General features: G+C 35.9%; 1 protein-coding gene across 1 annotated transcript in view; it reads right to left on the reverse strand.

Moving 5' to 3' along the window:
• The window catches only part of LRP1B (LDL receptor related protein 1B), a 557,319-nt gene that overhangs the window by 34,160 nt on the left and 498,985 nt on the right, over window positions 1-24,174 (reverse strand). The window contains exons 56-67 of the mRNA XM_053471115.1: window positions 23,956-24,139; window positions 22,604-22,689; window positions 21,191-21,313; window positions 20,642-20,823; window positions 19,751-19,950; window positions 16,239-16,427; window positions 13,671-13,819; window positions 7,965-8,058; window positions 5,709-5,825; window positions 5,479-5,598; window positions 5,108-5,227; window positions 2,745-2,861 (exon numbers count right to left, since the gene is read on the reverse strand). Coding sequence (XP_053327090.1) covers window positions 2,745-2,861; window positions 5,108-5,227; window positions 5,479-5,598; window positions 5,709-5,825; window positions 7,965-8,058; window positions 13,671-13,819; window positions 16,239-16,427; window positions 19,751-19,950; window positions 20,642-20,823; window positions 21,191-21,313; window positions 22,604-22,689; window positions 23,956-24,139 — 1,681 coding nt within the window. The remainder of the gene's footprint in view (window positions 1-2,744; window positions 2,862-5,107; window positions 5,228-5,478; window positions 5,599-5,708; window positions 5,826-7,964; window positions 8,059-13,670; window positions 13,820-16,238; window positions 16,428-19,750; window positions 19,951-20,641; window positions 20,824-21,190; window positions 21,314-22,603; window positions 22,690-23,955; window positions 24,140-24,174) is intronic.

Raw genomic sequence — 24,174 nt, forward strand, 5'->3', positions numbered from 1 at the left:
CACCATTCAATGTTGTAAGTAAATGAACACAAATTAAAACGCGACATAAACAAAGTCTTTTGAAACCATCAACCTCTTTTTTTTTCCAGATCATTAGATAACATCTAATAAGAGAATCACGGTACGGAGTAGCATTATCAGAACCATTCAACACGTGCCATACCTCTGACATGCAGACATTCATTCTAAAACTTACACTTAGCAACTCCATTCACTCTTTATGTCCAAGGAGAATCTAATTGCAAACAAATAACAACCAGGTCCTGATAAAAAAACCCTGCTTTTTAAATTGCTTGTTTGCGTGCCGTGAGTATAAATATTATTTCATAATGGGCAAAAAAGGTAACCTTTTTCTTTTCGGGGTCTGCGTTTCATATTAGTCACTGTGGCTCATATGAGTAATGTATGTGTAAGTATATGGCCCTATCTGCCACTAGCCCACTGGGTATGTTCCAGGTGTGCCAGATGGCCAGTCCGAGCCTGATTTTGGGTAAGATGAGTGGGCCGAAACTTCCACTTTCTGCCCACGTTAGCGCTCATCAACACTTTTTACGGAAACCAGCCTAATTTTCCCCATTAATTCCAACGAATGCATTTTTTAAAGTTCACCGGCTCTCGTTAACACATTACCCATCTGCTTCAAATAAATACCTAAGAGAAATCAAGTCTTTTTCATGTTTTATCACTTAAAATTCAATAATTATTTTTCAAAAGTTTATTTCATGACCCCCAAGACATTACTGGCCCTGTTTGGCTACCAAATCCATCTTGTATTTCTTGGCTTAAATCATATTCATGACAAATGTATTTCAAAAAAGAAAAAAGTACACCCAGGGTTTTTATGTTCTCTAACATGTTCAGCAAATGGGATATTTTTCTTTTGTTTTATGTTTTTCTGTAATATCCTTGTTTGTTTTACTAAAATTAATAAAAATCCCCAATAAAAAGGTATTTTTTTCTAGCTCTAATGGAAATATGTTAAATTAAATCCAAATTAAACAAATTTGAATCCCCTATAAATCTTTAATTAAATTAAATAAATCTCAGCAATAATAATATATATATATATTTATAAATATTTTCTCAGGTATTTTTTCAGAATTTGGGATGGATGAAAAGTGAATTCTGATTCTGCTCTATTTCATCTACAGAAAATGTGCATTAGGCTGAAGATGTATGGTAACCACAGTTCTGCATGCGCGACCTTAATAATTGAAGTAAATGAGATGCATTCAATATGCAATTGTTTCTAAAAAAAAAAAAAAAAAATACACATAACGGGTTACAAATAGATGAAGTGGTCACACATTGCTTCAACCGCTGAGTGAGAATAAAGGAAGTGGTCCACTTGATCCATTTTTTTTTTCTCATTTTAACATGTAATTTGGTTTCTACAGAGCTGGTTTTCACACGGCTAACCAACTGTTCTCGCTCACACCGGTCGCAGTCTCAAGAAGAAATCCACTTGAAATTAAATTATAAGCTGGTGATTGTCTTTTATGTAGTTTAAGTGTAAAATATCAATAATACGAGCCATAGCGCCAATATATTTACATACATTACTCCTACCCGCCGAGGGGAAAACGCCGCGCTACGTAATTGAACCTTTCGGCGGCCGAACAATACGAATCATATTTATTCTTATACATGGGAGATTTCGGCTTATAAAAGGCTTATTTATGTTTAAGATAAGAATGTACTCTAAATTATATTGTACAAATTATAGACTGCATTTGTACAATGTAATGGGGGGGGGGTATAAAACCAGGGCAGCCGCATTGCTCATTAAAGAAGCGGCCCGATTCAAGAGTATGAAGGAGCCATTCAGGTTATGGTTTTGTGTTAAAAATGTCAGAGCTGTGCCGTGTTTACTGGCAGGTTGGTGCACAAGTTGCTAACCTTCTAATTCTGTCCAATTTTAGTATTATAGCATTATAAATTTCCATCACTAATGGAGTCCGAAGCCCGCATTTCTAATTACTCCCATAGAATTTGATGGCAGGTAAGCTCAGCTCATCTTGTCTGCTCATTTCTCCTGCTCCAACCTTAATCGGTCCTTGATCTTATCTTATATTTCGGAAAGCCATACGCCGATCCCATGCATCTTTTCATTCCCTCACTTGTTGACCACCTCCTCAGCAAAGGAAAGCTTCCTTACGTTCCATCTAAGTCTCTGACCCTCTATTTCTAGATTATCGCCTCTTGCCCTAACATTTCTCCTCCTTTGAAATAAACTCTTATACTTTGTTAAATAGCTTTATTTATTCAAATATTTATCTCCCATCATCTCTCTTCTCTCCCCCAAGCCGTACATATTGAGATCCCTTAGTCTATCCTGTCGACGCTTTTCCATCATTACATAGGTTTACGTTTGATTTAGTGTTGAAGAGAGTTTAAGGAAGGAGCAGCTTTAAGAAGTGATGGAAAATATAAAAGTTCTCCGTTATAGATGTGACTCAACGTGTTTTCATCTGAAATGCAAACTTTATACTTTTGTACTTCTTTGAGGATCTAAGTTTTCATTTTAGAGCTTGATGTCAATATTCACACGACGACCCCCAATGTTCTGAAAGAGTCTAAACATTCCTTATCATTTATAATCATTGTGAACGTGGTTTCATCAGGACCTATCTTGCCTTACAAACGTACATTTTACTTAGTGTCTCTTAATTAATACAAGTACGTCTTCTCTGTCCTAAAATACAAAACGTTCTGACGTTCTCGCCCCATTGGTTATTACTTACTGCAGGTTTCTTCATCAGAATTATCTCCACAGTCATTCTGTCCATCACATCTCCAGTGGTCGGGGATACAGTTTTTATTTTTGCACTGAAACTCATGGGGGCCGCAGGTCTTTTTGTCTGTATTATAAGAAAACATGTTGTTTATTAGCTACTTCTCTTTGTATTCCTCCAAACGCCGAGGTAAAAGTGGTTATTAGTACAAGCAGATGGGACATAAAGAAGGTTCAAATGGTTAAAAATGGGTAACCTCAGAGTGCTTATAAGAATGAATCTTGAAAGCAAAGCCACCAAAAACATCAATGGGCGGCCATGCTTTTGGATGTTTATGGGAATCATATTATTCATTAACATATCTTTCAAAAACTCACTTTTTTCAAATTGCTTTTTTTATTTGTTTTATTTTTTTATTTATTTATTTTTTAGTTATTGCATTACTGATTTTTTTTTTTTTTTTTTATTATGCTACACGCAGTTGATTAAATCTCCAGAAGACGATCCCTTTGAGAACCTGTTTCTATGCGCTGAATCCTATATTCGCATTTGGGATTAAGGCACTACCTTCTGTTATGTTATATGTTTCATTTCATATTGCGCTATTGATGTTATTTTTTTTTTTTACAGAGGCGGCTGACACAAAAGGCATCACGTGACATCAGCGAGGTTCCATTCAAACGTGTCTACTTCGATTATAGGCTATCGGTCTCTTATTACAGAAGGGCCAATGGGAGCTAATTGTGCCTATGAAACAAGCAAACGAGTAGTGAACAAAAATTACGCATCAATCTAAGTTTCATGCTTCATTAGTCATATTCCATATGAAAATATATGAATGACTTGTTTATGCGTACATTTTCCATTCATCTTCTATTATGAAGATTGTGATTCTCGCGTCTTGCAGATTTTTGTGTCTTGCAGATGTAGAATGTAATATATCGACGTAATTAAAGTTATAATAATGTATATAGTGTAATTTTATATATATATATATATATATATATATATATATTTAGTAATTTAGTAAAATGCCAAAAAAAATCTGTTTTTCACTTGCAAATTTAAGAATATATACTGTAATTGCTTGTTTAGGCTAATACAGTAATTACTATCTTGCCCTGAATAGGGGCACGCAAACGATTTGCTTTTGTTTGGACCGTAATTAGATTCTTAAATCACAAATCCAAAAAGCCTTGTGAACGATTTATATAAAGCAATAAAATTCTACATTCGATAGTGGAAGTTTTTTTATTTATATGTAGTAACCCGTTAAGAAGTTACAGAATAAGATGACGGCCGTCTTGTTAATCGCGCCAAATCATTTGTTATGCTTCATTTCAGCCATCGAATTGACAACAGATTTCATGTTTTTTAACATTAGGAAAATAAACAAGTGACAATCGCCTACATTTGTCTTCAATGTAATGGCATACAAAGGTTAATTTACTGTGAAGATCCTAATTACTATCTCAGACCTCTGACTTCCTTCTAATTGTATTGCCGGGAAGCATTCTTTGCAAAACTAATGAATTACAGTTACGAGTTTTTTTTTGTCACCATAGGTAGCTAATTACAATAACCAGTTTCACATAGTACAAAAACCAGTGGTGGCCCGGACTCAGCTGCTTACGAAGTAGAATAGATCATGTATATTTATAAGATGCTACACAGAACCTTTGATCAAACCTGCCTGCCTCATTTACTGTAACTATAAGCCTGCGAAAGAAACATATCCGTGGGTTGTGGTTATCCTCAGAACCTTAATCAGTAATAGCAGAGCCATCTATGCATTTAACCGTCTCGGCGAAAAGCAACAAAAGTGTGCCTTTCCTTTGGCTAAAATGAGGAGCTGCTTTCCTTGGGATGGCTGGATAGGGGGAATGAGGTTACCATACCCCAGGCTACTCAGATTTTAAGATTTTGGGCAGCTTGCCAATGCTTTTTTGGGCAGTACTTGCAATTCCCCATTTAGCCACTGGGGGCTCTAGAGCAACTTCTACAGGAATTGTAAACAAAAAAGACCCTATGATTGAATTCTTTGCAGTGTTTCTATAGACGTATCATGGTAAGCACTGGGTATATCGGCATAGTTGTCCAACACATGTTTTTTTTATTGTTGTTATAGATTCCTGAGCTGAAACTTGGTAGATTAATCCTACCAATTTACTGCTTGACTCTCTTGATAATTTTGAATAAGAGGGAAGATGTAGTTAATTTCAGAAGCAGCTGTATATCATAGATGACCCTTGAGAAATATAGTGAGACTAGAACTATCCAGGGATAAAATGAAAATGTATATCCGCAAAACTATAATAACTTTTTACCCTTATTCTTCAATATGGTGCCCCTGGTGGCAATATCATACTTACCGCAGTTGGCTTCGTCTGATCCATCTGCACAGTCTGCATCCTCGTCACACACCCATAGTTTGGATATGCAATGCCTTGTAGATTTACACTGGAAATGATCTGGGGAACAGCTATTTTCAGCTAAAAGTATAATGAGCAGAAGAGTTATTTTAACAAAGTGACCTGAACGAAAGAGTAACAAGTAATTAAGCAATATCAACTGGATCCTTCCTGTGCTCCTTTCATGAAATGATAGCCCTCCCTAAACATCATACACCCACACTGCAATGTGTTTTAGATTATGGCCTTGTGTTGTAACATTTCTCCTCCTTTGAAATAAACGTCCCTCCTTTCGTCCTAGTAATTGTGCATAATGATCGTAAATAACTTACGGCAATCAATCTCGTCTTCTTCGTCTCCGCAGTCATCGTGTCCGTTGCATCGTAGATTTAACGGGATACATTTCTGTTTCCTGGTGCATTTAAACTGACCCGACAGACACACGTAGGAGTCTGAAAAGTAATCAAAAAGTCATGACTAACCTCTTTTCTTGAATATAAATCAGATTTTGTATCTTTGCCGAAACATCTTCATTTGCTTCTTCAACGGCATAATCACCTACCACAGTTGAGTTCATCGGAGTTGTCTCCACAATCATTTTCTCCATCACAGATGAACGCTGGAAGAGCACAAAGTCCACTTCCACACTGAAATCTCCCGGGCTGACACTTGAATTCAGCTTTAAAAATAGAAAATATATTGTAATTTATGAAAAAAAATGACACATTGCAATCACTGTTATGGGAAAGTGGTCTAAGAATTGGATGCAAATCGATTGTACAAGAGTCAGTTCTAGGGCTATCGGAAAATATTAAAAAAAAACAAGGACTGTTTAAAATCAGAACATGGCAGATTGTAATGATAGCATTTAAGAGCAATTGTCATTTTTGAATACATGATAACGTAAAGTAAAGGACTTTGCAATATAAAGTACTAGCAACAAAAAAGTGAGCTGGGAGATATTTGGATATTTGATATATTCCGATCAATTTGTCACATTTTTTTGGAAGCAGGTTAAAAATGCAGAACAAATTCACAAATTCATAAAATATACAATGTAAATAACAAACTTTCCATATTTTAAAGTGCAAAAAATGTGCATATTTAATTGAGTTAAGCTAAGTGATTTTTTTGTTACTTTTTACACATTTATTTTTTTAAATGCTATGCGGTAACATCGCCTAAAGAAGTTTTGCTTTAATTAGGCAAATGAAAGCACAGAATCTTAAAAGGGACAAGGCTCTAAAATATGTTCACACAAAATTAGTTAGGCTTCATTAAAAAAGCACCTTGATACAGAGGAAACGAAAATGTTTACAATGAATCACCTTTACATAAAGAAATATATTCTATAAAATAAAAATAACATGCAATGAAATGACACTGGGGCACACAGCATAATTGTGCTGCTACAAAATAGTTGTTACAGGGGCTCGCTGAGGCACCACACTCAGGCACCCCTGTAATCAACTGATCCAAATTCTTCAAGCAAAGTGGGGCAGGAGTTGAGCAGAGTCCTGTAATGTAATGCAATGTTGCCACACACTTGCAGGTAGAATTGTGTGTTTGTTAGTGTAAAGTATTCAAGTGAGTGTTTGTGTATGCGTTAGAGAGAGTGTGTGTTGGTTTGTGGTGTCAGAGTGAATGTGTGTCAGGGTATGGTGTTATGAGTATGTGTTCATGTATTGCATTAGAATGAGTATGTTTTAGTGTGTGGTGTTGGAGTAGGTGTGTGTTAGTGTGTGGTGTTGGAGTAGGTGTGTGTTAGTGTGTGATGTTGGAGTAGGTGTGTGTTAGTGTGTGGTGTTGGAGTAGGTGTGTGTTAGTGTGTGGTGTTGGAGTAGGTGTGTGTTAGTGTGTGGTGCGGGAGTAGGTGTGTGTTAGTGTGTGGTGTTGGAGTAGGTGTGTGTTAGTGTGTGATGTTGGAGTAGGTGTGTGTTAGTATGTGGTGTTGGAGTGGGTGTGTGTTAGTGTGTGATGTTGGAGTGGGTGTGTGTTAGTGTGTGGTGCGGGAGTAGGTGTGTGTTAGTGTGTGGTGTTGGAGTGGCTGTGTGTTAGTGTGTGGTGTTGGAGTAGGTGTGTGTTAGTGTGTGGTGTTGGAGTAGGTGTGTGTTAGTGTGTGGTGTTGGAGTGGGTGTGTGTTAGTGTGTGGCATTTGAGTAGGTGTGTGTTAGTGTGTGGTGTTGGAGTAGGTGTGTGTTAGTGTGTGGTGTTGGAGTGGGTGTGTGTTAGTGTGTGGCATTTGAGTAGGTGTGTGTTAGTGTGTGGTGTTAGAGGCAGGAGGTGCCAAACAAATCCTGTACCCAGATGCAATTGTCAAACATTTTTTTCATAACTATGACGACTATAGACAGCGGTTCTGTTCTCAGCCCTCATTTCTTGTTACTAATCTATGGAGTAAGATGTTGTAAATCAGTTTATTTTTGTTAATATTGTAATATGTTGGAAAGGAAGACATGTTAAGAGAACTAGCCTTGTGTTACAGGCTTAAAAAAACATTTTATTTTGAAATATGTTTGATGTTCATCTGAAGTATGATAGGGGAAGTATTTGGGATCATTTTATTAAATACAGCTGATGATCAAAGTGCTCTGGAGTTCTACATTTTTATAGAAACTCAAAATGTACCTAGATCAGATAATTGAGCATTTGGGTTACTGATCACAGATAAAAGTATATAAAAAAAAAATAGGTTACAGATTTTCATGCAAGAAAATGCAAAATAGTAAGAAATTTAAGTTCGGCATATACAAAAAAAATAAATAAATATATATATATAAAGAACATTTCGACAGTCTACACAAAAAGGAATACCCACGGCAGTCAGAAGGTTCGTCGGACCCATCTCCGCAATCATCGACCGTGTCACATTTCCACCAAAACGGAATGCATTTATCAGTATTACAGCGAAACTAAAATATTAAAGCAAAAGAAAACCAATATAATGAATTCATTAAAAAATAATAATAAATATATCACTAAAAACACACAAAAAATTGTTATATTCCATTTGTGATCTCATTTTCTGTTTTATATAAACATAGAAATGATATTCTTTTTTCTGAGCAGTATATTTTTTCTTTAGCATTTATTTGAATGTTTGAAATGTTCCCGTCCCTTTGAAGTATGCTTTACAGATAATTTCGCTATGAATCTAAATGTGGCAGACGTTCCATAGTTAGCTAAACCTGTTATGAGCTTTGGAATGCAATTTTGTGACTTCGCTCTTTTTTTTTTTTACACGTTGAAATGAATGTGTCAGAAAAACAAAAAACAATCTGTTATGTATCTTAAATCAATCGTACAATGTTTAACTCCCCGGACCAAGTCAGCGGTTTTACTTATGTAAATCCGAATATGATTACTGTGGATTAAGTTAAATTTGATCATTTTTAATTTGGCATTTTTAGCTTTTAATCCTGATGACCCACATTTACAATTTACAAAATAAGGAATCTAAATGATTTAAAATTAAGGTGAATTCATCTAAATCTCTCAGATCGATATAGAGCAAGGGTGTCCAACCTGCGGCCCTCCAGCTGCTGCAGGACTACATCTCCCATAATGCTCTTTCAGCTAAGGGGCTGGCTGAGGAGTATGCTATGTTATATATAATATGCTATATTATATGAGATTAGCACATTCGATAAATAAAAAAACTATGTTACCTTTTAGCTAAGTGGTTCTATTTGAGTAGATATAATTATTATTAAGAATATTTTCCTTTTAAACACTATTTCAACTCAAGTTGCATGCATAATTTCAAGTCAGAAGTTGTTTTTTAAATGCAATATAATTACACAAGTTCTAAGGCAAGAGGTAAAACTGGGTATTTTTCTATTTCACATAAGAGGATGGTAGAAAAGTTGAATAGCCTCCAAGCAGAAGTGTCTGATCTGCTGGCAAATTCTGTGTTTCTGTTTCTCATGGGGTTTAACCCCTTAATGACAAACCCCGTACATGTACGGGCTCAAAATGCATTGTTTTCAATGGGTTTAGGGACCACCCATTGTCCTTAAGGGGTTAATATTTACATACATCGATCAGCTATCACATTATGACCACATTAAATCCAATCCTTTAAGTTGTGAAGTGCAGCCTGCATGGGTGCATCCTGGTCCCATGTGTAAGCGACGCACCCGGCCATCCACACAATGGATCCACACAATCTGATCCATCAGACCGGCCACCTTCTTCCATTGCTCCGTGGTCCAGTTCTTATGCTCACGTGACCATTGTAGGTGCTTTCGGCAGTGGACAGGGGTCAGCATGGGCACCCTGACTGGTCTGCGGCTACGCTGCCCCATATCCAACAAACGTCAATGCTCTGTGTGTGCTGACACCTTTCTATCAGAACCAGTATCAACTTTTTCAGCAACTTGAGCTACAGTGGCTCATCTGTTGGATTTGACCACACGGCCCAGCCTTCGCCACCCCCCCCACGTGCATCAATGACTGCCCATGACCCTGTATGTACCATGTACAATTTATGAAATTTGACCACTTTAAGTTGATCTCTACACAAAGCAAAGGCAGAAAGAATAAGAGAATGAGTTCCCAAATGCTGATGGGACTTTAAACTAAAGACCCTATTTAATTCAGCATCATGTATATTTGGTATCCATTTATTTGAATTGAATCAATGATAAAATCACTGAAACTGTAAAACTATTTGTAATAATTACTATATAATGGGAAAAAGGAAAATTGTAATATTTACGCACAACTGCATATGAAATAAAAGCGATTGGAGGCGGCGTTCTTCAGTGTATTTTTTAAGTAACTTTTCAGGTGCGCAGACTGAATCATATTTGTATCCGCTGAATGAGGCATGAAAAGGATTTTCTTACACTTTCTAAATTCACACTCTTTTCACACCATAGTAGATATCCACATTTGATGTGCTAAGGCTGTATATCCTTCCAGTTATCACACATTGCTAAATTTTGCATTCAACTTAAGTTGAACAGCAAAGCAAATATGCCAAAACATACAAGACGGTGAGAGAAAAAAAGCTTTAAGTGTTTATCGTAAAGACGTTCGAAAAATCAAGATTAATCAGTGCAAACAATACTCACCAAAGTTAAGAAAAAAAAATGCAAGTAGAATCAATTAAAATCTTTATATTTTTCATAACTATAACAGATACTTAACGGTGTAGATAAAAGAGTAACAGCCCAATGGGTTCTACGTATCTGCTGCTTAATTACAGTCAAAAGACATGACAATTTTCCCTAACAATTATTTTCTCAATTTATTTCCCATCATTTATTCCCCGTGATGGGATGAGTGACAGCATGATTTAAAATAACACCCCCCACATATCCCCTTCAACATTTAAGGTGTCAAGATCTGGGCACCTGCATTGAGGGTTGGGGAGGTGGAGAGTGGGTGTGACGAGACCTAGGAATGGGTGTGGTCAAGGCGGGACTGACAGTTAACTATATCTGAAGAACCACCTTGTGATCATGAAGGAGCTACAATGAAGGACTGAGCTATAACATTAGGACAGTTGGGAAGCTACAGAGGGACAGTGTCTGGAAATAATGGCTGTTCTGTAAAAACAGGACACTTGGGAGGTATATCTGGTATCATGTCATCTCATGATCTTCATCATTACTGGTTGTTGCTGGTTCGCCAGTTTGTCTCTCTAACATCCAAGAAGTCTCATGACTCCTTCCTTGCCTTTGTTATGCTCCATGCTATTCTATTGCAGTTCCTCAGGTCACACAGTGATCTTAATAGACCTCAAGGTCAGCAGAAGACCATTTTAAGGTCCATTATTCCATCTCAGCTGCCCAGAGATGCAAAGTGAGGTTTAGGTTCTGTACACTGTTTTATTTTTTACAGGAGAGCTGGTGGAAGTTAAGGGCCTAGATACTAATATGGCTGTACATGCGCATACACATAAAACTGAATATTTTAGTAAATAAATACATAAAATAACAATACACCATGAAGCTAAATACAATAAACAGATTAATAATAACACGTTTTGCTGGTAATGTCCTTTTGATAACAGCTTTTAACCTCTGTTTCTTGGTTGGCTTCTGCACATGGACATAAACATGGTAGGGTTGATAACATACGCAATAGTATATATTTTTTGCACCTGGTAAAATGACTTTTACATAAGTTTGGATAATATTATTCTTGAGTTGAAAACTTGTATAATGTCAGTGGTTTATTGCAATAACTAAACTGATTTAGTGTTTAGTGAAATCAAATATTTATGTATTTCTAATGAGCATACGCTATGTGTTCAGCAGAACATCATAAATTTGTTTTAATACTTTTTTTGTGATCCAGGAAGGAAATCGTAATTCTGAGACTGGTAATATACGCTTTTTTTATGTTAATTGTTTCACTGGAAGTAATTTGGTGCTTAAACGTTATTCACATGCAATATACACTTCAGACATTAAAGCAAATGTAATATATCGTGCACAACTCAAGATATGGAATACTAAGCATTTTATTTTTAATTGGATCATGATATGTATTTTGCAATTTGGGTGGATTGGCGAGAGTATTATGTTTATTGGCAGTTTGGAGCAGAGCCATCGGAAGAATTTTAGAGCATGATCCTAACCGCAGTGTTGGGAATCTTACCTTAATGCCCCCTGTTTTTCACCCCTACTCTAATATTTGGAGTAGGGGTTCTAACAGGACCCTAAACTCAATGATCAAATAGAATCCTAATGTTTGGAGAAAGACCGTAACAAAAAGAAACGCAGAATTTGATGGCAGATGAGAACAATTTGGTCCATCTAGTCTGCCAATTTCAATTCTCCAAAGGACCCATATCCTAATACATCTTTGTTCTTAATTCTAATTTTGAGCCAGACCCTCACATTAACCGTGTTGTTGGTGTCGGACCTCATGATATGATCTCAATCTCAGAGGCTGTTTCTACCGTCTTGTAATAAATTCCATTACATTCATACTTAAGGGGTTTAACCCCTTAAGGACAATGTCCTTAAATCCATTAAAAACAATCCATTGTGACCGGCTTTGTCATGAAGGGGTTAATGACTTTTGTGTCCTCTAAATCTCCCAACTGTCTATTGTATGTTTACCAAGGAACCAATTTGATCTTAGTTTAAAACTCTTCCTCGGTACAATAAAACTATATGACATTATGCCATAACAAGGTGGTATCTTCCATTAGATCTGACATAATGTGTTATAGATTACAGTCTCACAATAAAATATTTTTACAGATAACAAAATTCATTTAGGGCTGCCATGATAGATTAAATTGTTCATAAATATTCTGTATTATTGTTAATTAATGAACGTCTGCCACTCAAACCAAAGAAATATTAACTGTAAAAAAAAATTACTTTGTATTTGTCCATTTTTTAGGCAAAACCATGAATTGGAAGCAGAAATGCACTAGGCTAAAATACACACACACAAAAAACCAACATTGTCGAAAGAAAACAAAAAAGCAATTATGGATAAGTATTTCATTAATTAAACAATGAAATGGACCTTTTCTAGTGCTGCTTTTTAATTACAATTCAATAATTTGATGTGCTCACCCTTATAGTACAGTATTAGTTATAAGAAAAGATAATTATCTTAAAACACACTTGGTGTTCCCTGCTTGGTGATCTCAAAATGATTACCTCTGTATTATTGATATGAGAGAAGCCATGACTCTCTCATAATTATGAAGAAAAGCATCTGGTTTCAGTAGGATTCAGTAACACCGATTCGGATGCTAGATATTTACACTGTACGCCAGAAACTCGTGAATATACTAATTTAGTAGACATTATAAATGCATGGGTACCCGTTCCGAGGGAATATATAACATAAGATTATAATTAGATTTTGTTTAAACAGCATTAGAAATAATGATTTTTTTTTAATGATTCAGTGGAACTAGCTAAATTCCCCGAAAGTTCCAATTAGAGGAAACCTATTAACCTACTTTGCATGAGAGCCCACTTACAACAGAGAGTTAACTAAATCAATAAAACGTATTGAAACCATTTTTATTGATGGGGCCCCATGAATCATACATACTATACATATTAGTTTCCTTAGCCTGATATATATAAGGTAAAGTGCTGCCCCCTGCAGTCTTTGGGATGTATAACATAGCACCTACATCACACCTACTGCAGGGGGCAGCACTTTGCATGTGTTGATACACAATATAAGCCTTGAATATAAGCCTTTGTAGATGAGTGTTTAATAATGCTTCTACTACCCCCTTAATTTTAAGTGGAAGGGTTTCCCATCACAATATGTGAAATACATACATGTCTTGGAAATCATGGCCGCTGTAGACCCTATATATATATATATATATATATATATATATATATATATATAAATATATAAAACTCACAAATATAAAGTAGCTGATTGGATAATTTTATTGGTTGCTACAGTTATAAGACCACTTTGAAAATGTTGTACCATAATCAGTTGCTAAATATAACACCCAATGTCTCAAAGCATTAATAAAAAAATAACAAATAAAATGCTTTTCTTTTTGGATACATACCTGGCTGGCAGTGCAGTTGGATAAGCACGTGTTATTATCTTCTGCCAGGTAGAAATTACTCGGGCAGGCACAGGTGTGGGACTTTTGCGGAGATAACAGGCATAAGTGACTGCAGCCCCCATTGTTAATTTTACAAGGATGATCAGGCACTGCGAAGACAAAAGGTATTATATCACATTCCTTCTCCTATAAAGTTAATTGAATTCTTTAATAAGCAGGTTAAAATGGAAAAAGGACCTAATAAAAAATTACACAAGACACATTATGACAAGGACATGTAGCTAGTCATTAATATAATGGGAACCATGGTACTATGATAACAGAATTGTGCTAGCCTAGTACATAAAAATCCATTTAGGAATCTATCAGCTGAATCAAAAGGCATACAAATGAGATTGCACCTGTTCACTCTTTGAACCAGGAAATGAAAGATTATAGCAGTGTGATAATAGATTAGATAGATAGAACAGAATACATTTTAACACTTTAATGCCTTTTAGATATTCCACTGTTAACATTTTAATTTAGTAAACATTTTGTGAACAAGTTTACATGTTATATTGTACTGTACATTTCATCGGGGAATCTGCACATGCACACGTAAACCTCACTTGTGTGTGATAATAGATTAGATAGATAGAACAGAATACATTTTAACACTTTAATGCCTTTTAGATATCCCACTGTTAACATTTTAATTTAGTAAACATTTTGTGAACAAGTTTACATGTTATATTGTATTGTACGTTTCATCGGGGAATCTGCACAAGCACACATAAGCCTCACTTGTGTGTGATAATAGATTAGATAGAATAGAATACATTTTAACACTTAAATGCCTTTTTTTAGCCACGTCACTGTTACATTTTGATTTAGTAAACATTTTGTGAACAAGTTTACATGTTATATTGTACTGTACGTTTTATCGGGGGATCTGCACATGCACACATAAGCCTCACTCTTAAGGTTATGCTACGTAACAAACAACTGTATGAGACCTGGCACTCAGACTTAACTAACTATAACATATAATTTATAATTTTAGGAACACTGGAAACAATTCTGTTGGGTTTAGTAATGGGATAGGCTATGGCTCAGGTCTGTCGTTGACAGTGAAGGGTTGGAGCTCAGCAGCTCTTCATTTCTTTTTGTTAGACATGCGAGGACAGTGGATGAAGGGATGGGTTATTTCACAAATGTGGAGCACGAAATATGAGGACATATTTTGATAACCAACCATATGAATGGTAGGAAAAGCTGATTAAGGATATTTAAGTAACATAACAACAGTTAATTAAGTTACATAACAGTAATTTTATGTAGACCTTTATCTAGACCCTATTTTGGGAAATCTTGCTCACACCCAAGTCTTAGGGTTTTTGACCCAATCACACAGTCTGGAACTGATATTTACTCTGATATCATGCAATTGTCTGATATCAGGTTCAGATTACATCTATTTCTAACAATTTATTTTTTCATATATAGGTAATTTGATGGGTAATAATGTATATATTTATCTTTAAGTACTCTCTTCATTTTATTTCCTAAATTGGTCTTAAAATTTCATAGGTCTACTATAGAAACAGAGGTTTTCTACATGCAAAAACCCACAAAAAAAGGTATAAAGCGTTATAGATTAAGGAAATATTTACAGAAGAAAAAGTCCTTTATGTATATGTTCAATAGGTAAGGACTACCTGATTAGTACCGAAATATATATATATATGAAAATAAATATTTGTGTTTCATCCTAAATCGTATTGAAGTTCATTAAATGTAAAAAATATTTTTTTTTTGTGATCCATTCCTAAAATGATTAAAATATCAAACATGGTAGGTATCACAGCTGGGTGTATTTATAACACTAATGAAAATGAGGTTTAAATATTTATGAACCTTGTTAACAAGAATTTCTAAATATTCACACCAAACTCTCGAATTATAATTGACAAACATATCACCTTCATTTTTTTTTAAGAATTAACTCTTGAAAAGCTAAAACCCTTAAGAGAAGAAAAGTGGTACCTTCCTCTTAAATAGACTTCTCAATACATGAAATAGCTCAACATGTTCAAGTTTTTGTGACAACATCTAATAATAATAATAATAATAATAATAATATCAAAATAACTGAGCTGACCTTAAGGCACAAAATATTAACCTTTTAATAACCTTATGAAATTGCTACTGTCCCAATTACAATGCATATACTAGAGATGTACTGCATAATTTCCTTTTATTTTAAATTTAAATTTGGTAGTGGCATTTTAGAATGTTGGCCAATGTATGATAAATGACAAGAACAAGGCAGTCAGAAGGAAAAGAGCACTGCTGCCAGAGATCACCAGGTAACATAGGAACATAGAATTTAATGACAGATAAGGCCCATTCAACCCCATCTAGTCTGCCCATTTTTCCTGCTTTAAACACTGAAACCTCAATCAGTCGTGGGTCTCATCTTAGATTCCGGAACCAGATGCCTATCCCATGAATGTTTAAATTCCCTCACTGTGTTGACCTCTACAAAACCGCAGGAAATGCTGTGAAAATCAGAATTATAATCACCATCGGGTTGTCTGTACACGTGATACACTTCGATGTCTGCTATGGCATGCCAAGAGTTAATGAGCAACGCTTTGTCCGCTCCGGAGGTTTTATGGGCACGGTTAAGCGACTTCGTTTTTCCGTCTGTCCAGTAGATGAAGTCTTCGAACAATGTTAGCGCAATCACCCCTTGAATATCTAGATTAGGCACTGTAATAAGAGTTGATAAGATTAATGTTCGTAGCTGGGAGTCTGCCAGCTAAAATATTTAATGCAGAATAGTCAGACAGATACAACGGCTATAGGACGTCGATTGAATAATTGCCGTGACAACCTGTCAAGCTCTGTGGGTTCTTTATTACGAGTTAAGAGAATGCAAGAGAAGATACTTCATAGAGTTTATTGGGCCCCACCACTGAGAAGAAAATGATCGAGTCTGGATAACAAGTTCGTTACCTACAGTACATTTCCACGTTGAAAACAAATGAAGTGCTAAATATTAAAGAGACGCTTGGCATTCATATTTAAGGCTCATTACGAAAAAAACACTGAAATCTCTTCTTTTATCATTAAACCTTAAATACAACCTGCTTTAAAAGGACAGTACAATGTCCCTGGTAGCCTCATCAAAAATGAATGCATATTAAAGTACATTATGAGAACTTTAATATGCATTCTTTAAAAAAAATACTTGAGGAAGAGGCTCCCCACCTGCTCCGTGGTCAATGAAGCTGTCAATCAGTGGCAGGAAAGTGTTACCATTGAAATCAATGGGAGCGCTTTCTGCACATGGGAGGTCTGAGGAGACCCCGTCCTCAGCGAGGTGAGTAGTGGTAAGTATATCACGTGTTGTTATAGCACTGGCCCTCAATATTTTATTAGACAAGATCCTTTTCCTACACGTGGCTGCCGTTTATGTCATGACGAACGTGATGTTTCAAAATAGAAAAAGGCTCCAGGCACTCAAGGGTTCCATCAGGCAGCTTTATTGAAGGAGAAGGACAACAACGTTTCGACCTCACGTTTATGTCATGACGAACGTGATGTTTCAGGCAGTAAAGAGAATCTCTATGACATCAGCAAGGTGAAATTTGCAATTTCTGCAATAGTTAAAGCATCTACACTCCTGCTAATGTGAAAACGGGGGGGGGGGGTGAATTACCACGTGGCTCTTTTTGGCCAGATCTACTAGAAATATTACTACACATAAAAACACGCAAAATACTGCAGAATATCAGAAAAAAAGAATTCTAATTTTGTATCGGTCAGTATCGATCAGTTATAGTTAGAAAATTGATAATTATTTGGGGATTTCATGAAAAACCCACGAGACTGGTAAAAAATAAGGGAGTAAAAATCCTTACTGTACAGGGCACACATGGAAAGTCTTTGAGAAAGTTAATTACTGTAAAAAGTTTTCAGGTTGACCTCAAAGATCTTTGCAATTAATTAGCATTCAGCCGGCAACTCTACATATCTAATAACACTATCTGTCTTTCATCCAAAAGTTTAAATTACTTTTCACCGTTGACTTGTTATTGAAAGATATACCAGGAAAATCTGTTTAAGAATTCAGCCCAAAGCTTAAACATTAGAAAACATATCGGTTTGAACAAAATATGTAACAGCTGAAAAGGCTCTGTGGGACATTCTTTCTTTCTGCGAGTAGCTAAAATGTACTTATATTTAGCTCTTGTAAAGCAGCATTGGATTGAGTTTGTATAGGAGGGGGTGGAAGCTGTTCTAATAAATAATTTATCGCTCTAAAGCATGGCAATTATTTATGTGGATCTGTCGCTTTTCATAAAAGCTACATTTTACTGATCTATGAACTAAATAAAACACATAACGGCATAAATGGAAGATACTTTTATTGTGACATGAAGAATCTCATGAAGTTATTAATATACCGGGTAAGATATTGATGCTTTACAAAGTATAAGGATAAATGGGGACTCTCTCTGTTAGAGCTTCACTTTCTTCTTTCTTTGCTCAAGGGGGGGCATTTGGTCACGCCCACTCTCCACCCACTTCCCCTCCTACTCTCTGCCTACTTAATTCTAACCTCACCCGAACCCTACATGCGACTAACCCCACCTCCTTGGGTGGGTAACCCCGACCCTCACGAAGCCACTCCCCCCCAAAAAAGGGAGAACTCCAGGTAGCCTACCCTGGGAAGATCCCAGGTATGGCGGCCGTGGCAACTTTGCGTACATTGTCATACCTCTGATCAATACTGGTAAAAAATATCATGAAAGATATGCCAGTTATAAAGAGATCTACTTTGTAACTGGCTTACTAAGCAACGGCACCCCGGGAAACCTGCTGATGGGGAGATCTAGGCGTGATAGGCCAGCAAGTGCCGTTGATTATATATATATATATATATTTAATATTTATTCTAAAAAATGCAAGAGAGGGTTCCGATTAGAACCTCAGGGTTCCTCTTAGCAGTTGTAATAACGCTACCAAGTACTGATGACATCATAAGTGAGTGGTGTACTAAGCGCATTCTGTATAACGCACACAGATTTGTGCTCAAATAATATAAAATGTTGCAAAGATTTGAAAAAAAAAAATCTCAAGTATTAAAAAGCAGGCACCCATTATGTCAAAATGTGTTATAATTATTAGTGTTGAATTCCAGCTCTGTTGCGAGAGTATCATTCTAGCTGTCAAGCCTCATGGAGGTTTCTGTAGAATTCAATGCCTTACTGGTTGAGATGCATTTCTATGGTAACCATGTTTTTTTTTTTTTCGTTTGTGTTGTGTTGTAAACAAAGGGATATTTTTGACTGTTATAATAATCCATAAAATACCAGAACCACCGATAAAATAACAATAAAGTTAAGAATAATAACCTTTTTCTTATTGATCTGAAACTGCATTGTGAATCTGTTTTTTTTTAAGTTACTTATAGCAGAAAAAAGGGGGTTAAAGTTTGGTTAAAGAGTTAATATGATGTCAGCTGATCTGATTGTGAGATCTGATGAAACAGCCCGATCCCTGCTATATTGCAAGGATCAGATATTATGAGATTACCGGTGCCCTCTCCCCCTATACCCTATATGCCTCCCGTCAATAAATATAAATGAAAAAAAATAAATTAAAAAAAATTACAGACTTTTAAATATATATATATATTTATTTTTCATTTTCAAAAAAAATTGAGAAATGTGCATCTGAGGACTACAACCCCCATCACCCTGAGTCAGAATGATGATGATGAGGGTGATGGAAGTTGTAGTCCACAAAGGCAGGTGCACCATTAGTGCAAACAAGATTGTACATTTTCTACTTATTTTTTTTATGCCTTTGGCAAGATTATTAAATTTAACCCCTTCCAATGCGTGCCTCATCTGTATTATATTGTGTACTCTCACGACGGTACATTGTACGGAATAAATCCCTTAAACGTTACATTCCGTGCATCACACATATACTGATAAACATGCCATGCACGTTGTCTCAAACGTTTTAAAGAGCAAACGACACCCCGTAGTTTGCATCATATACACTATTCATAGACGTACCTTTGTGCCTATTGGATCCATTCATGTCGGAAAATTCGATATGATTTTCATCGGCCCAGTAGATTCTTTTGTTGACATAATCTATTGTTAGCGCCGTGGGTCTAGAAATCATTGTTTCTATGACAACGCTTTGATTGGTGCCATCCATACCAACGCGGCCAATGTGTGGATATTCACAGCAGTCAATCCAGTACAAATACCTATGTAGGAGTCAATAAACAGCGTGTTTACATGGGTATTACTGCAATTCAACAAGGATATACGAGCAGGCAACCATATATTTTTATTTTTCTTCCCTAATATTTTATATTTATCTATCTATCTATCTATTTATCTATCTATATATTTATCTATTTATCTATCTATATATTTATATATTTGTCTATTTATCTACCTATCTACCTATCTATCTATCTATCTATCTATCTATCTATCTATCTATCTATCTATCTATCTATCTATCTATCTTTTTGACTGCGTCTTACGATACATTACATTCTACTAATAGAGCACCGGCACGATCCGTAGCACTATTACAAGAGGGAATACTGAAAATTGAAAACGAGATTAAAACACGTTATTGGCACCGAAAGAGAAGCAGGCCCTGCTCTTTTGTTCTTACAATCTATTCCAATGTGGTAAGTTAATTCCGTTCGGTGGTGGATGATGCAAAAACCTGGTATACGTTTATACACGGGATGCACCAATTTTTTTATGTTAGAGAGTTCGTTAGGGTTGTCGTAAAGAATCAGCTCGGTGTGGTGTTTGAGCAGGGCAAGACACCCAAAATATCACATGACTGACAACAATGGCCGCCTCCAGGTCTGAAGATAAAGGGAGTTTATTGGATCAAAATGAGATAAAACCAGGTTTTTGTCAATGCTACAATACCTAGCCTGTGGGTCCAGGGCCAAGTCTCGAGCAAACTTTATCGTTTTGCTAACCAGGGTAGTAGGGTATAAGCCACTGAGCTTAGAGACTTCGATAATCCTCTTCTCCGTGTCAAACCAATAAAGGTTCTTTCCAATCCAATCCACGGCTAAAGCATTAGGTATGGCTGTATTGTGCACAACCTGTAAGAAAAAAAGCCTTAATTAGACTTCATTATTCTCCATATGTTTAGTGTAAAGTTGAGTCCAGATGTAGATCTCCGTGCTCACCATACCTAGAGGGATCCCAATCGTGCCCCTTGAATAGAAATAATTGTATGTATGCACCAGCAAGCCAAACCTTTAGATACTATCAAGCAGGGACACACTGTACGATAGGTTATTAAGTTATTGTCCACTCTCGCGTTATCCAAATGCACCCGAAAAGTAAAAAAATGCTTTATGACCTGTGTAGTTTCTCACTTTATGAAAAATGTCAGTTACAAAGACTCTGTATCCTCTGTACACCATCACCAAGTTACCCGAATCCATCGCTTTTCCGTGTACTAACCTTTACGTCACTTCCATTCACGGACATTCTGTTCACACGACTTCCATTCGACCTGCTCAGATCTATCCAATAAACAACCTCTTCTCTATAATCAAAGTCTATTGCAATTGCATTGTTTAATCCCTAAAAAAAGAAATATTCATCACTTTCATGTTTGCATTCTGCTATGGAATAAATCCCATGAATCCACTAAATAACCATCTGTACTGAAACAGTATTATTGATAATATATATATATATATATATATATATAAAAAATAATAATAATAAATATCATAAATAATAATAAATATAAATTATATATATATATATATATATATATATATATATATATATAGATATGAGCCTCCACTTGAGCTAAGAAAATGTATTCGTACTATGATCGTGTATTCTGATTCATACAATCTCAAACACTACACCCACATGAGATACTGTATCTTATTAGCTATATTATCACCACTGATAATTTTACACAAAGCGGTAATATATTATACATCCAGAAGGCACCTTTTCATAACCTACTCATTAGTAGGACCTTGAGTATTCTGCTCTAGCTCTGACCTGAACCCACACTGTATTATAGTTATTCTCTACAGCCGATTCCTGTTTTTGAACCGAGTGCTTCTATTTTTCACAACCTCTCTCTTCTAGCCTCAAGAGGTCAGAAAGAATAAAAAAATATATTCATTTTTTTCCATGCTTGCATTCAATTTATCCATTTTACAAAGAATACAGAGAACCATAATATGAGGATAGATTATAAAAAACATTTGTTGATACATTTTTAGGCTTTTTGCTTGTGTGTAATGGGTAGAACGTTGGAAATGTCAATGGATATTGTGGTGTGTGAGTGGTTGAGAGCTGTGATGAGTTTTCTTAGTTGAGTTAACCCTTTATTAGAAATATTCCTACCTCCTTTACATTGCTTAACTTTTTAAAGCAAATTAGTGTTATTATCATTTCTTCTTCCTCTCTTCTCCAAGTTACACATGTTTACATTGTCCATGATATATTTTATCTCATTGCTTTATTGCTCACAGGATTTACAAATTAACATTTGCCACTGCAACTGGCGGCATTTCCCAACTTTGAACATGGCTGGGGCAGATTCATTCAGGACAGTTGGTATCTATGGATTGGTTATGGTGATTATGATAATATGACGCTTAGGTTAGGGTGCATAGGGTTAGATTTACAGTTTAGGTAAATCTAAGAAGAAAAAGTACACAAATATCTTCAAGTAAAAACAAGATTAAATTAAGTTACGTGTGGGACAGTTTTTGGCATGAATGGGTAGGGCATGTATAAAAATTGCCATCGGGGGGGCACTTTGGTGAAATAGGTGTGACTACCATAAGCCTCTCCTCTTTCCTTTTCCATGTATACCTCTAAAACAGGCTTTTAAACACTAACCTGTTTCAACATTGTGTAGTTGGATCCGTCAGTGCTAATTCTTCTTATTTCGTGATGATCAGCAAGGAGCAGGAATGGGTCCTCCGCTAGTCTCAACAAAAGGGATACATTCCATTTAGCTAATTTACATGGAAAACAAATATTTCATCCCATTTATTGCTTAAAATAATAAGAGCTAACCAACAGAACCAATGGAATCGATTATAGGTTGTGTTAACAAATAACAGCATATGCTTTTGGATATTTGAAATAAATGTAATTTATGGTGATGGTGACGTTTGTTTATAAATATAAATAGCAATCGGTTTTGTATCTTTGGTCTCGGTGACAGGTAGCAGGGAACGACCGTCTCTCAATTGTCCTACTATATGGGAAAGTCATTTCTGTTGTTTCTGGACCAATAGGTACCAACACACCAGGAGATTCTGATGGCCATCGCCATCTTTCCAGTAATATCTATAAACATGACATCCACGCTCCCCTGGGGGCTTCTCATTTCCACTCCATGGAAATGTCGTGTCAAACAGGGGCCAAAGTGAAGGTTGTGGAGCTTGTTATACTAATGGTGGGATAACCAGATCGAGGGACCCAATTAGGATGAAAATTAAGAAGAACTAAAGACGAAAGACTGCCCATTAATCATCACCGAGTAATAAAAAGTTTCATTATTATGCCAATTGCATTCACACTCTCGCGTATAAACAGTTACTATTAATCTCTACTATCCAGATAACAATTTATGCAAAAATAATGTTTGCAAAAAACATCAACATAATACTTTAAGCGGACGTAAAATTATTTCATTTAAATTAAATTTTGTTAAAATAAATACATACGCAAGAAAAAAAAAAGAGATTCTCAATACAAGAATATCCAAAGGTGAGAGATAATAGCAGGACTGACTATTAAGTGCCGTCTGACGTGTTTGGAATCGGAATGCGTTGGCTTGATTTAATGTATCATTTTTTTTTGGTTGTTGTTGTTGCTTATTTTATCATTAGCAGCAAACAGCGGTAGTCTCGGTGATGTTTGTTAGGTTTTATCCTCTCCCTGGGTTTCCCAGTTCACAGCAAGCACTTAATAACTCACAATATCATAATGCACTATAATTATGCAGAAGGAACTATGCCTGGCAAACGCATAATCGGAATCACTTCGCTACAAATATAAACTAAAGTAAGGTTTTTAAGTTGCAGAAAGTCTTCTGGAATTAAAAACAAGAGGTCTACAGAGCTTCAGAAAAAGACCAAGTCATCGTGTTAATCAAAACTAATCTGTAACGACCTAATCTTTATCATTTTGATTTGCGCACGTAATTTCTCATTCATCGGAACATAACTGCCATGTACTACCTGAAAGAGATTTGCAGCCGTTTGGATTGTCTGGATGTGATTCATACCCTTCTGTACATAAGCACTTGTAGGTACCGTAGGTATTGATGCATAGCTGGCTACAGGGAAAACCAGATAAGCATTCATCAATGTCTAAGCATGTTTTCCCGTCATTCTTCAATCGAAATCCAGGCCAACATTTGCACTATAAAAAAAAAGGATAATCAAATCAGTCTGTTG

This window comes from Spea bombifrons, chromosome 7 (assembly GCF_027358695.1).
Source record: "Spea bombifrons isolate aSpeBom1 chromosome 7, aSpeBom1.2.pri, whole genome shotgun sequence".
NCBI classification, from domain to species: Eukaryota; Metazoa; Chordata; class Amphibia; order Anura; family Pelobatidae; genus Spea; species Spea bombifrons.